Here is a 12,271-nt window from a genome sequence, read left to right as displayed (position 1 = left end):
GAAACAATCCCACTTGAACGAAAACTGGATAAGTGTTTAACAAAATAGCGTTTCTGCCTTTGTATCAACCTTTGAGGTAGTGACAGGTATATGTGTAACACATGGTAACAGATAGATGTGTAACACATAGTAACAGATAAATGTGTTCTATGTAGTAACAGATAGATGTGTTATATATAGTAACAGATAGATGTGTCACATATAGTAACAAGTAGATGTGTTATATATAATAACAGATAGGTGTGTCACATATAGAAACAGATGGAGTGAGTTATGTTTAACGCCGCTTTTAACAGTATTCCAGTTATATCGCGGCGTGTCAGCTTAATGTGGGAGGAAGGCCCGAAGTGATGCAGGTCTCAGACGTTTACCACTTCGGTGAAACCCGCGAGCACGGGTATGGTGCTGACAAACCTAGAAACATAATCGAGGCGAACCGGGATTCGAACCCACAAACAGATGGATGTGTAACATGTAGTAAGAGTTGGTAACATATAGTAACAGAAATATGTTTAACATAGTAACAGATAGATGTTTAACATATAGTAACAGATGTATGTGTTACACATAATAACAGACAGATGTGTTACATATAGTTACAGATAGATGTGTTACATATAGCAACAGACAGAAGTGTAACATATAGTAACATATAGATGTGTTATATATAGTAACAGATATATGCGTTACATATAGTGACAGATAGTTCTGTTCCATATAGTAACAGATAGATGTGTTACATATAGAAACAGATAGATGTGTCACATATAGTAACAGATAGATGTGTTACATACTGTAACAGACAGATGTGTCGCATGTAGTAACAGATTGATGTGTAACATATAGTAACAGATGTGTAACATATAGTAACAGAAATATGTGTAACAGAGTAACAGATAGATGTTTACCATATAGTAACAGATATATGTGTTACATATACTAACAAACAAATGTGTTATATATAGTAACATAGAGAGGTTTTGCATATTGTTACAGACAGATGTGTGGCATATAGTAAGAGATAGATGTGTTACATATAGTAACAGATAGATGTGTTACATATAGTAACAGATGTATAAGATATAGTAACAGGTAAATGTGTAACATATAGTAACACATGGATGTGCTACATAAAGTAACAGGTAGATGTGTTTCATATTGTAACAGATGTGTAAAATATAGTTGTGACAGGTATATGTGTAACAAAGAGTAACATATAGATGTGTAACATATAGTAACAGATAGATGTGTTCCTTATAGTCACATATAGATATGTAACATATAGAAACAGATAGATGTGTTAAAGAAATTAACAGGTAGATGTACACACTGGGGAGGTTTCATAAATCAGATAAGGCTCTGCTGTACACACGGTGGAGGTATGTCATATCACTAAAGTCTATGGTGTACACACGGGGGAGGCATGTCATATCACATAAGGGTGTGCTGTACACACGGGGGAGTAATGTCAAGTCACTTAAGGCTGTTGTGTACACACGGGGGAGGCATGTCATATCACATAAGGCTGTGGTGTACATACTGGGAAGGTTTGTCATATCACATAAGGTTGTGGTGTACACACGGGGGAGGTATATCATATCACATAAGGGTGTGCTGTACACACGGGGGAGGTATGTCATGTCACTTAAGGCTGTGGTGTACACACGGGGGAGGTTTCTTAAATCACATAAGGTTGTGATGTACATACTGGGGAGGTTTGTCATATCACATAAGGCTGTGGTGTACATACTGGGGAGGTATGTCATATCACATAAGGCTGTGGTGTACATACTGGGGAGGTTTCTTAAATCACATAAGCAGTAAGAGAAAATAGCCAGCATGCCAACCCACGGAGATATGGGTATACAAGCAACGATTTACTGTTCTTTCACACCCAAACCGTTGAACAGTATCATGCTAAAATTAACCCTACGGTGATGGTGGCAGACCTCCCGTCACAACCATTCAGGGAACTTTACATGTGTATCCGCCATCTCAGGAACGATAATGTCACTGTCTCGGCATCATCTGAGGCAGTCATCCTGTCAGTCGCTGGACACGACCAGACGTCATGCTGACACTGCAACGCTGGTAGAACAGAAACTGGCAAAGAGTCATGTTCACAGGAGAGAGAAGATTCAAGCTTATCCTAGCAGATGGAAGAATTTGTGTCAACCTCCGACGAGGAGAACATTGTTGCAATCAAGATGTCAGACCGTTTGTGGGTGTCGGCATCTGTAGCTCTGTCAATGCGGTATCATTAGTAGCCCTGTCAATGAGGCATCATTAGTCCTATCAATTCAGCATCTGTAGCCGAGTCAAGACAGATCTGGTGATTTTGGAAGGAAACATCACTGGACATCATGACATTGACCAATCACTCTGTCCTGTTGTTGTGCCGTTCTTGCAACAGAACAGGACATACCCTGTCTCAGCAATATAGCATTGCGCCTTGGCCAGCACAATCACCAGACTTATCATCTATAGAACTCTGTGGGATCATATTGACCATCAAATTAGAGCACGCCCAGGGCGCCCTTTGAACAAGGATCAGTTAGCACGGTCCCTCTGAGAAGAATGGTGTTGAATCCTATTTCTTGTGATCATTCGTATTACATATTCTTCTCATGGTCGACTTCGGGCGTGCATTGATTCTCGTGGTGGGCATACACAATACTGACTGATAATCAGACATTCTGAAGGATTAAAGGGCGTTTCATGTGTTGATTTCAGTATTGATGCTTGATCGAATACTGAACAACTGACCCCATCCTGTAAACCCTGGACATAATACCTTGTTTTTTGTCCTAGTTCATGGCATAACTTGTAATGATGTTGATATATAATTCATGTCTTTGGACAATACAGGTATGTTTATGTTTTTGTCCCAGTAACATTGAATCATGCTAAATAGGCATTTCACATCACAGTCAACAGCTGTTTCAGTCAAGTGGAGTCAATAACCTTGCCCAAGGATAAGATACAGTTGCTTGCATGATATGGCATCTTGCAAAGGAAGATTTGAAATGATTATTACTAGATAAGTGTAACAGGCATACTGTCGTCCATACTGTCTATCATGCTCAGGTCTCGATGTCAAAGATTATATACAAAATAATATTGAAGAGGATGGCCATATTGCGGTCAATACATTTTGGGGCGGGGGGTGAGATTTGTTTTTCGAACAGATGGAGGCTGAGTGTTGGAGGCTGAGTGTTTTATTTAAATAGAATTATGAACCATTTTCAGCATCAGAAAACAGTGAGGCATTCTGTCAGTCGGGGGTAAACTGTTGAAGCAATGAAATAATGCAAGCTAATCTTATTTATCAGCCTTTCTTTTATTTCACACGACAAGTCCTAAACAAGTGTAGCATTCAAATCTTAAGAAATAGTTTTCATACTAGGATGGACTGCAATGTAATAAAATTGGAGAAACGCCTACATTTGCAGCACACAGACATCTTTGACAGAAAGGCCTACATTCGCAACACCCGGACATCTTTGATAGAAACGCCTACATTTGCAGCACACCGACATTTTAGACAGGAACGCCTACATTTGCAACACACGGACATCTTTGACAGGCCTCTACCACGGCTCTATAATTATTATACATCCGTTCTTTACTTATGATTGAAGAAGAAATAATCTTCAGAATAAAGTATCTGATTTTCGAATTTAACTTTTATATCAACATTTTCTCTTACATCTGATTTATGGCTTTTTATTCTCACAAGATCTTTAAGGAAAATACCAAATGAAAATCTACCATGCGTCTATCAACCAATCAGTTACTCAGTTGAACTATACATACGAGTCATCATACTTTGAAATAAGAGATTTGCCCATATTATTCTCCCCTTTATAAAATGTGTCCCATAATTAGGCGTTTGAGTCATCGCAGGTGTTAATTTATTCATCCATTTCTTTCCAAATTCTGATACTCATTCTCTTAAAATAGTAGTAAATTACGGAGATTTGTAACAAACAATAAATCATACTGACTACCCCACAAGATGATTATGATTAATAAATCTAGGTAAACGATAGTTTTGACAACATATATTATGTTGACAAGTTATTTCCCTTACAACCCATGCACTATCCTGCATTAGCTACATATCCTGATTTTCATTCAACAATACTTCAAAACACCTTGTACACTGGAGCCGTTTCGTGACAGATATAGGGTCAGTTGTGCACTTTGTGAAAAAAGCAAGAAACTTTGCCGGTTGAGTTAATGACATTCCAAATATTTTCAGATATGGGGTCACCCAAAATTCCAATATGGCCGCTATGGAGGAATGAAATTCTACGATATCTCATGTTAACATGACCCCAAAACCTAAATATAAAAAGAAAAATGAAGATATTTACCCAAAACTACATCTGTAATTTTATCACAATAGACTATTCATGTTGATTTAGGTAATCTAAAGTGTGAAAAAAAAATAAACATATGCATTTCTGCTTTTTCGGCGACTATGCTTGTCGTAATGGGCGCCTAACGCGGTCGGGTAGTCAGGCTCGCTGACTTGGTTCATGCATGTCATTGTATCCCAATTGCGTGGATCGATGCTCATGATGTCACTCTCTGGATTGTCTTGTCCAGAATCGATTATTTACAGACCGCCGTCATATAGCTGGAATATTGGAGTGCGGCGGTAAACAACTAACAAACAAACAAACTTTTTCGGCATTATATCTTTAAGACATACCAATATTGTATAGTCATATGGTGAATACAATGGCAACAACAGAATATTTTAAGAACACAATTTGTATCAATTGAAATATGCAGTAAATGGCAAGTGGTTTTGGTACGTTAGTGTAAATTAAATGCGATCACAGTTGCCACCACATGGTGTACCAATTAAAGGTGCCACAACACAGTCACACCTTGCTCTGCGCCCTTCTCAGACTTACAACTTCATCTCAGAAGCTCTTGGCATGTCGTAGAAGCTTATGGTAGCGTAGTCCACGAGAGTTCAAAGGCATGTGCTACTGATATATCCCATCCTCTCTCAGTTGGTGTGGAAAGGTCTGTTTGGCCTCCAGATTTCGTCGCCAACAGTGGCCAGCTTGAAATAAACTTTATTGATATGTTGGTACAATGCAGCTGATGTGGAAGAACGAAATCAATTGATCTACCTGTCGTAATGAATAAGTCGTTGGTTGCCTCATCAACTCTTGTACAGATACTGGCCCAATCATTCATTAATACCACAAAATGCTGAATGACTGGTATCATGTTCATCACATCCTGTTTGGCTGGTACATCACCAATGAGATTAAAAGCCTCTGTTGCTTCATCATGCACATTAGATGTTTTCACCGCTGTTTTTGGGGTGGCTTTGTTTGCCTTTTCCAGCAAAGAATGATGTTAGGTCACAGCCAGTAAAACAGTGAACACGCTTCCTCTGGTCCATGGAATCCGGCAAGGACATGAACAGCCAAACATCTTAATTGTTTGCCAGATCCAAAAGGTATCTATTCTGTCAAACAATGCAGTGGCCAGGGCAATGCGTTCAGTATCAACTGTGCAAATCAAAATCCTATCATGACCTTGTCTTGCAGCATTAGACGTATGCAAAAAGAGTCTTCTGTTTGCTTCTTAAATTGAACATGGGTGCAGTTGATTGACAAAATCTGACCCTTTGTTCAATAGAACCTGTTTGCCGTGCTTCAAGTTTTTTCATTCCTTCATGGCGGGCATATTGGATTTGTTTGGGTGGCCTCATGTCTGAAAATATTTGGAATGTCATTACCTACAACTGTGCCAAGTTTAATGCTTTTATCACAAAGTGCACAAGTTTTAACGAAACGGCTCCACTACTAGTATTACGTCTATATTATTATGTTATAGCAAATATGATTTTGATAAGTTTATAATCAAATATTTTAATCATGACATAAATAAAAATTTAAACCCACAATCATTCCATGTAAATGCCTATATGCATTTATGTATGTTTTTACATATAACAGATTATACTTTTATATGATTTTATAGATATGCATGTAATCTAACACCAATACACGTGCACAAGTACACAAAGAAATAAAATAAAATCATAACATTGTGCAATGCAGATATCTACTGATGTAAAGGGAAAAAAGACCAGCATTCTTAATTTGTCTATGTTGGAATTTGAAACATCAGTTTAGAATAAGGAAACATATAAAGCAGGGTCTAATGAAATTTAGAATGAGCTTTATCAATTACAATCATCTGATCATTGTCAAGGCAAACTGGATGTAGACTGCAATGTTAAGACAAACATCATTATAGCGATTGAAAATTGAATATGTTGTTTTTTGTTATATAAGATAAAAAATGTAGTTGGTATATGTACCCTTGAATATGTATTTAAACAATATATACTGAACCTCAAAAGAAGGGTCACTTCATGAAATTTTCCCAGTGAAGTATCAATGCGTTTTTGCAAGTGTCTTGTTTCTGACGTTATATATATAACTTAATGGACGCGGTCATGTTTTGTTTTCATTAGGATTTTGGGACTGAGATATCTTTCTGTTTGCATACAGAGTTGTTTTCATCAATCGTACAACGTCCGGTTGTAATGTAATAGAAAAATCAGAGAAATCAGGCTTTATGACGACTGCATGCTGTTGGTAACCTAGTATCATTGCTGTAATCTGTTGCCGGTTCTCATTAGCAACCATTCGTGCAGCCTGGGCAGCGTGCAGTCGTCATAAAGCCTGGTTTCTCTGATTCTTCGTTAGTCTTGGCATGGCGCTAGTATCGGTACAAAAGTGTTGGATCCACGTACTGGGGCGCCGTTTATCAGAAAAGGAACAAGGAAACGCAAGTGAATATATATATATATATATATATATATATATATATATATATATATATATATATATATATATATATATATATATTAACGATGTTTTCATATGACAGTTGAAAATCTACAAATCTACAGCTGACTGATGGCAAGCGTCGCCTGTCGTGTGGTGGTGATTGGGGGCGGTCTAGCCGGACTCTCGGCAGCGGAGCATCTCAAGAAGGCTGGAGTGACCGGTATCTGCATACTGGAGGCATCACACAGGTTGGTGGTACATGGGTCAGTGTGGATCCCACCCACAAAGCAGTCTTCCATTCGGGTGCTTTGTTGTGCAGTATTATGCATATTGACAGTATGCAAGGGCGGATACAGCTTTTTGAAAAGGGGGGGGGGGGGGGGTGCACAATTAAGATCTATTCATTGTCTTTGGTGGTAATTAATTTTTTTCGAAATAAAAATGGGGTGGTGTGTAATATTGGGTCCAGTCTTGTGGTTTCTCATACAGTATAATGTACATAGACAGCTCGTGATGTGTAATATTGGGTCCAGTCTTGTTGTTTCTCATACATTATAATGTACATTGTCAGTTTGTGGTGTGTACTATTTAATCCAGTCTTGTGGTTTCTCATACAGTATAATGTACAAAGACAGATCGTGGTGTGTAATATTGGGTCCAGTCTTGTGGTTTCTCATTCAGTATAATGTACATAGACAGCTCGTGATGTGTCATATTTGGTCCAGTCTTGTGGTTTCCCATACAGTATAATGTACATAGACAGCTCGTGGTGTGTAATATTGTGTCCAGTCTTCTTGTTTCTCATACATTTTAATGTACATAGACAGCTCGTGGTGTGTAATATTGTGTCCAGTCTTGTGGTTTCTCATACAGTATAATGTACATAGACAGCTCGTAGTTTGTCATATTTGGTCCAGTCTTGTGGTTTCTCATACAGTATAATGTACATTGTCAGTTTGTGGTGTGTACTATTTAATCCAGTCTTGTGGTTTCTCATACATTATAATGTACATAGACAGCTCGTGGTGTGTAATATTGTGTCCAGTCTTGTGGTTTCTCATACAGTATTATGTACATAGACAGCTCGTAGTTTGTCATATTTGGTCCAGTCTTGTGGTTTCTCATACAGTATAATGTACACTGACAGCTCGTGGTGTGTAATATTGGGTCCAGTCTTGTGGTTTCTCATACAGTATAATGTACATTGACAGCTCGTGGTGTGTAATATTGGGTCCAGTCTTGTGGTTTCTCATTCAGTATAATGTACATAGACAGCTCGTGGTGTGTAATATTGGGTCCAGTCTTGTGGTTTCTCATACAGTATAATGTACATTGACAGCTCGTGATGTGTAATATTGGGTCCAGTCTTATGGTTTCTCATACAGTATAATGTACATAGACAGCTCGTGATGTGTAATATTGGGTCCAGTCTTGTGGTTTCTCATACAGTATAATGTACATTGTCAGTTTGTGGTGTGTACTATTTAATCCAGTCTTGTTGTTTCTCAAACATTATAATGTACATAGACAGCTCGTGGTGTGTAATATTGTGTCCAGTCTTGTGGTTTCTCATACAGTATAATGTACATTGACAGCTCGTGGTGTGTAATATTCGGTCCAGTCTTGTGGTTTCTCATACAGTATAATGTACACAGACAGCTCATGATGTGTCATATTTGGTCCAGTCTTGTTGTTTCTCATACAGTATAATGTACATAGACAGCTCGTGATGTGTAATATTGTGTCCAGTCTTGTTGTTTCTCATACAGTATAATGTACATAGACAGCTCGTAGTTTGTCATATTTGGTCCAGTCTTCTGGTTTCTCATACAGTATAATGTAAATTGACAGCTCGTTGTGTGTAATATTGTGTCCAGTCTTGTGGTTTCTCATACAGTATAATGTACATAGACAGCTCGTGATGTGTCATGTTTGGTCCAGTCTTGTGGTTCCCATACATTTTAATGTACATAGACAGCTCGTGGTGTGTAATATTGTGTCCAGTCTTATTGTTTCTCATACATTTTAATGTACATAGACAGCTCGTGGTGTGTAATATTGTGTCCAGTCTTGTGGTTTCTCATACAGTATAATGTACATAGACAGCTCGAAGTTTGTCATATTTGGTCCAGTCTTGTGGTTTCTCATACAGTATAATGTACATTGACAGCTCGTGGTGTGTAATATTGGGTCCAGTCTTGTGGTTTCTCATACAGTATAATGTACATTGACAGCTCGTGGTGTGTAATAGTGGGTCCAGTCTTGTGGTTTCTCATTCAGTATAATGAACATAGACAGCTCGTGGTGTGTAATATTGGGTCCAGTCTTGTGGTTTCTCATACAGTATAATGTACATTGACAGCTCGTGATGTGTAATATTGGGTCCAGTCTTATGGTTTCTCATACAGTATAATGTACATTGACAGCTCGTGGTGTGTAATATTGGGTCCAGTCTTGCGGTTTCTCATACAGTATTATGGACATTGACAGTTTGTGGTGTGTAATATTTAATCCAGTCTTCTTGTTTCTCATACAGTATAATGTACATAGACAGCTCATGGTGTGTAATATTGTGTCCAGTCTTGTGGTTTCTCATACAGTATAATGTACATAGACAGCTCGTAGTTTGTCATATTTGGTCCAGTCTTGTGGTTTCTCATACAGTATAATGTACATTGACAGCTCGTGGTGTGTAATATTGGGTCCAGTCTTGTGGTTTCTCATACAGTATAATGTACATTGACAGCTCGTGGTGTGTAATATTGGGTCCAGTCTTGTGGTTTCTCATACAGTATAATGTACATAGACAGCTCGTCGTTTGTCATATTGGGTCCAGTCTTGTGGTTTCTCATACAGTATAATGTACATTGACAGCTCGTGGTGTGTAATATTGGGTCCAGTCTTGTGGTTTCTCATACAGTATAATGTACATTGACAGCTCGTGGTGTGTAATATTGGGTCCAGTCTTGTGGTTTCTCATACAGTATAATGTACATTGACAGATTGTGGTGTGTAATATTTGGTCAAGTCTTGTGGTTTCTCATACAGTATAATGTACATTGACAGATTGTGGTGTGTAATATTGGGTCCAGTCTTGTGGTTTCTCATACAGTATAATGTACATTGACAGCTCGTGGTGTGTAATATTGGGTCCAGTCTTGTGGTTTCTCATACATTATAATGTACATTGACAGCTCGTGGTGTGTAATATTGGGTCCAGTCTTGTGGTTTCTCATTCAGTATAATGTACATAGACAGCTCGTGGTGTGTAATATTGGGTCCAGTCTTGTGGTTTCTCATACAGTATAATGTACATTGACAGCTCGTGGTGTGTAATATTGGGTCCAGCCTTGTGGTTTCTCATACAGTATAATGTACATTGACAGATTGTGGTGTGTAATATTTTGTCAAGTCTTGTGGTTTCTCATACAGTATAATGTACATTGACAGATTGTGGTGTGTAATATTGGGTCCAGTCTTGTGGTTTCTCATACAGTATAATGTACATTGACAGCTCGTGGTGTGTAATATTGGGTCCAGTCTTGTGGTTTCTCATACATTATAATGTACATTGACAGCTCGTGGTGTGTAATATTTGGTCCAGTCTTGTGGTTTCTCATACAGTATAATGTACATTGACAGCTCGTGGTGTGTAATATTGGGTCCAGTCTTGTGGTTTCTCATACAGTATAATGTACATAGACAGCTCGTAGTTTGTCATATTTGGTCCAGTCTTGTGGTTTCTCATACAGTATAATGTACATTGACAGCTCGTGGTGTGTAATATTGGGTCCAGTCTTGTGGTTTCTCATACAGTATAATGTACATTGACAGCTCGTGGTGTGTAATATTGGGTCCAGTCTTGTGGTTTCTCATACAGTATAATGTACATAGACAGCTCGTCGTGTGTAATATTGGGTCCAGTCTTGTGGTTTCTCATACAGTATAATGTACATAGACAGCTCGTAGTTTGTCATATTTGGTCCAGTCTTGTGGTTTCTCATACAGTATAATGTACATTGACAGCTCGTGGTGTGTAATATTGGGTCCAGTCTTGTGGTTTCTCATACAGTATAATGTACATTGACAGCTCGTGGTGTGTAATATTGGGTCCAGTCTTGTGGTTTCTCATACAGTATAATGTACATTGACAGATTGTGGTGTGTAATATTTGGTCCAGTCTTGTGGTTTCTCATACAGTATAATGTACATTGACAGCTCGTGGTGTGTAATGTTTGGTCCAGTCTTGTGGTTTCTCATACAGTGTAATGTACATTGACAGTTTGTGGTAGTACTATTTAATCCAGTTTTATGGTTTCTCATACAGTATAATGTACATAGACAGCTCGTGGTGTGTAATATTTGGTCCAGCCATGTGGTTTCTCATTCAGTATAATGTACATTGACAGTTTGTGGTGTGTAATATTTAATCCAGTCTTGTTGTTTCTCATACAGTATAATGTACATAGACAGCTCGTGGTGTATAATATTTGGTCCAGTCTTGTGGTTTCTCATACAGTGTAATGTACATTGACAGTTTGTGGTAGTACTATTTAATCCAGTCTTATGGTTTCTCATACAGTATAATGTACATAGACAGCTCGTGGTGTGTAATATTTGGTCCAGCCGTGTGGTTTCTCATTCAGTATAATGTACATTGACAGTTTGTGGTGTGTAATATTTAATCCAGTCTTGTTGTTTCTCATACAGTATAATGTACATAAACAGCTTGTGGTGTGTAATATTTGGTCCAGTCTTGTTGTTTCTCATACATTTTAATGTACATTGACAGCTCGTGGTGTGTAATATTGTGTCCAGTCTTGTGGTTTCTCATACAGTATAATGTACATAGACAGCTCGTGATGTGTCATGTTTGGTCCAGTCTTGTGGTTCCCATACATTTTAATGTACATAGACAGCTCGTGGTGTGTAATATTGTGTCCAGTCTTCTTGTTTCTCATACATTTTAATGTACATAGACAGCTCGTGGTGTGTAATATTGTGTCCAGTCTTGTGGTTTCTCATACAGTATAATGTACATAGACAGCTCGAAGTTTGTCATATTTGGTCCAGTCTTGTGGTTTCTCATACAGTATAATGTACATTGTCAGTTTGTGGTGTGTAATATTGGGTCCAGTCTTGTGGTTTCTCATACAGTATAATGTACATTGACAGCTCGTGGTGTGTAATATTGGGTCCAGTCTTGTGGTTTCTCATACAGTATAATGTACATTGACAGATTGTGGTGTGTAATATTTTGTCAAGTCTTGTGGTTTCTCATACAGTATAATGTACATTGACAGATTGTGGTGTGTAATATTGGGTCCAGTCTTGTGGTTTCTCATACAGTATAATGTACATTGACAGCTCGTGGTGTGTAATATTGGGTCCAGTCTTGTGGTTTCTCATACATTATAATGTACATTGACAGCTCGTGG

The 12,271-nt window shown here is 38.2% G+C and overlaps 1 protein-coding gene across 3 annotated transcripts in view; it reads left to right on the top strand.

Annotated features, from left to right (window-relative positions):
- LOC124123005 (spermine oxidase-like) overlaps positions 1–12,271 on the top strand; it is a 69,438-nt gene that overhangs the window by 8,728 nt on the left and 48,439 nt on the right. For all 3 annotated transcript variants that reach the window (XM_048402656.1, XM_048402657.1, XM_048402655.1), the window contains exon 2: positions 6,934–7,081. In XM_048402656.1, the coding sequence (XP_048258613.1) occupies positions 6,963–7,081 (119 nt within the window). In that variant the 5' untranslated portion in view covers positions 6,934–6,962. The remainder of the gene's footprint in view (positions 1–6,933; positions 7,082–12,271) is intronic.

Source organism: Haliotis rufescens, unplaced genomic scaffold, assembly GCF_023055435.1.
Source record: "Haliotis rufescens isolate VD_foot unplaced genomic scaffold, xgHalRufe1.0.p SCAF_28, whole genome shotgun sequence".
Lineage (NCBI taxonomy): Eukaryota > Metazoa > Mollusca > Gastropoda > Lepetellida > Haliotidae > Haliotis > Haliotis rufescens.
The sequence above is the reverse complement of the archived record's forward strand: the minus strand, read 5'-3'. Positions and strand labels throughout refer to the sequence as shown.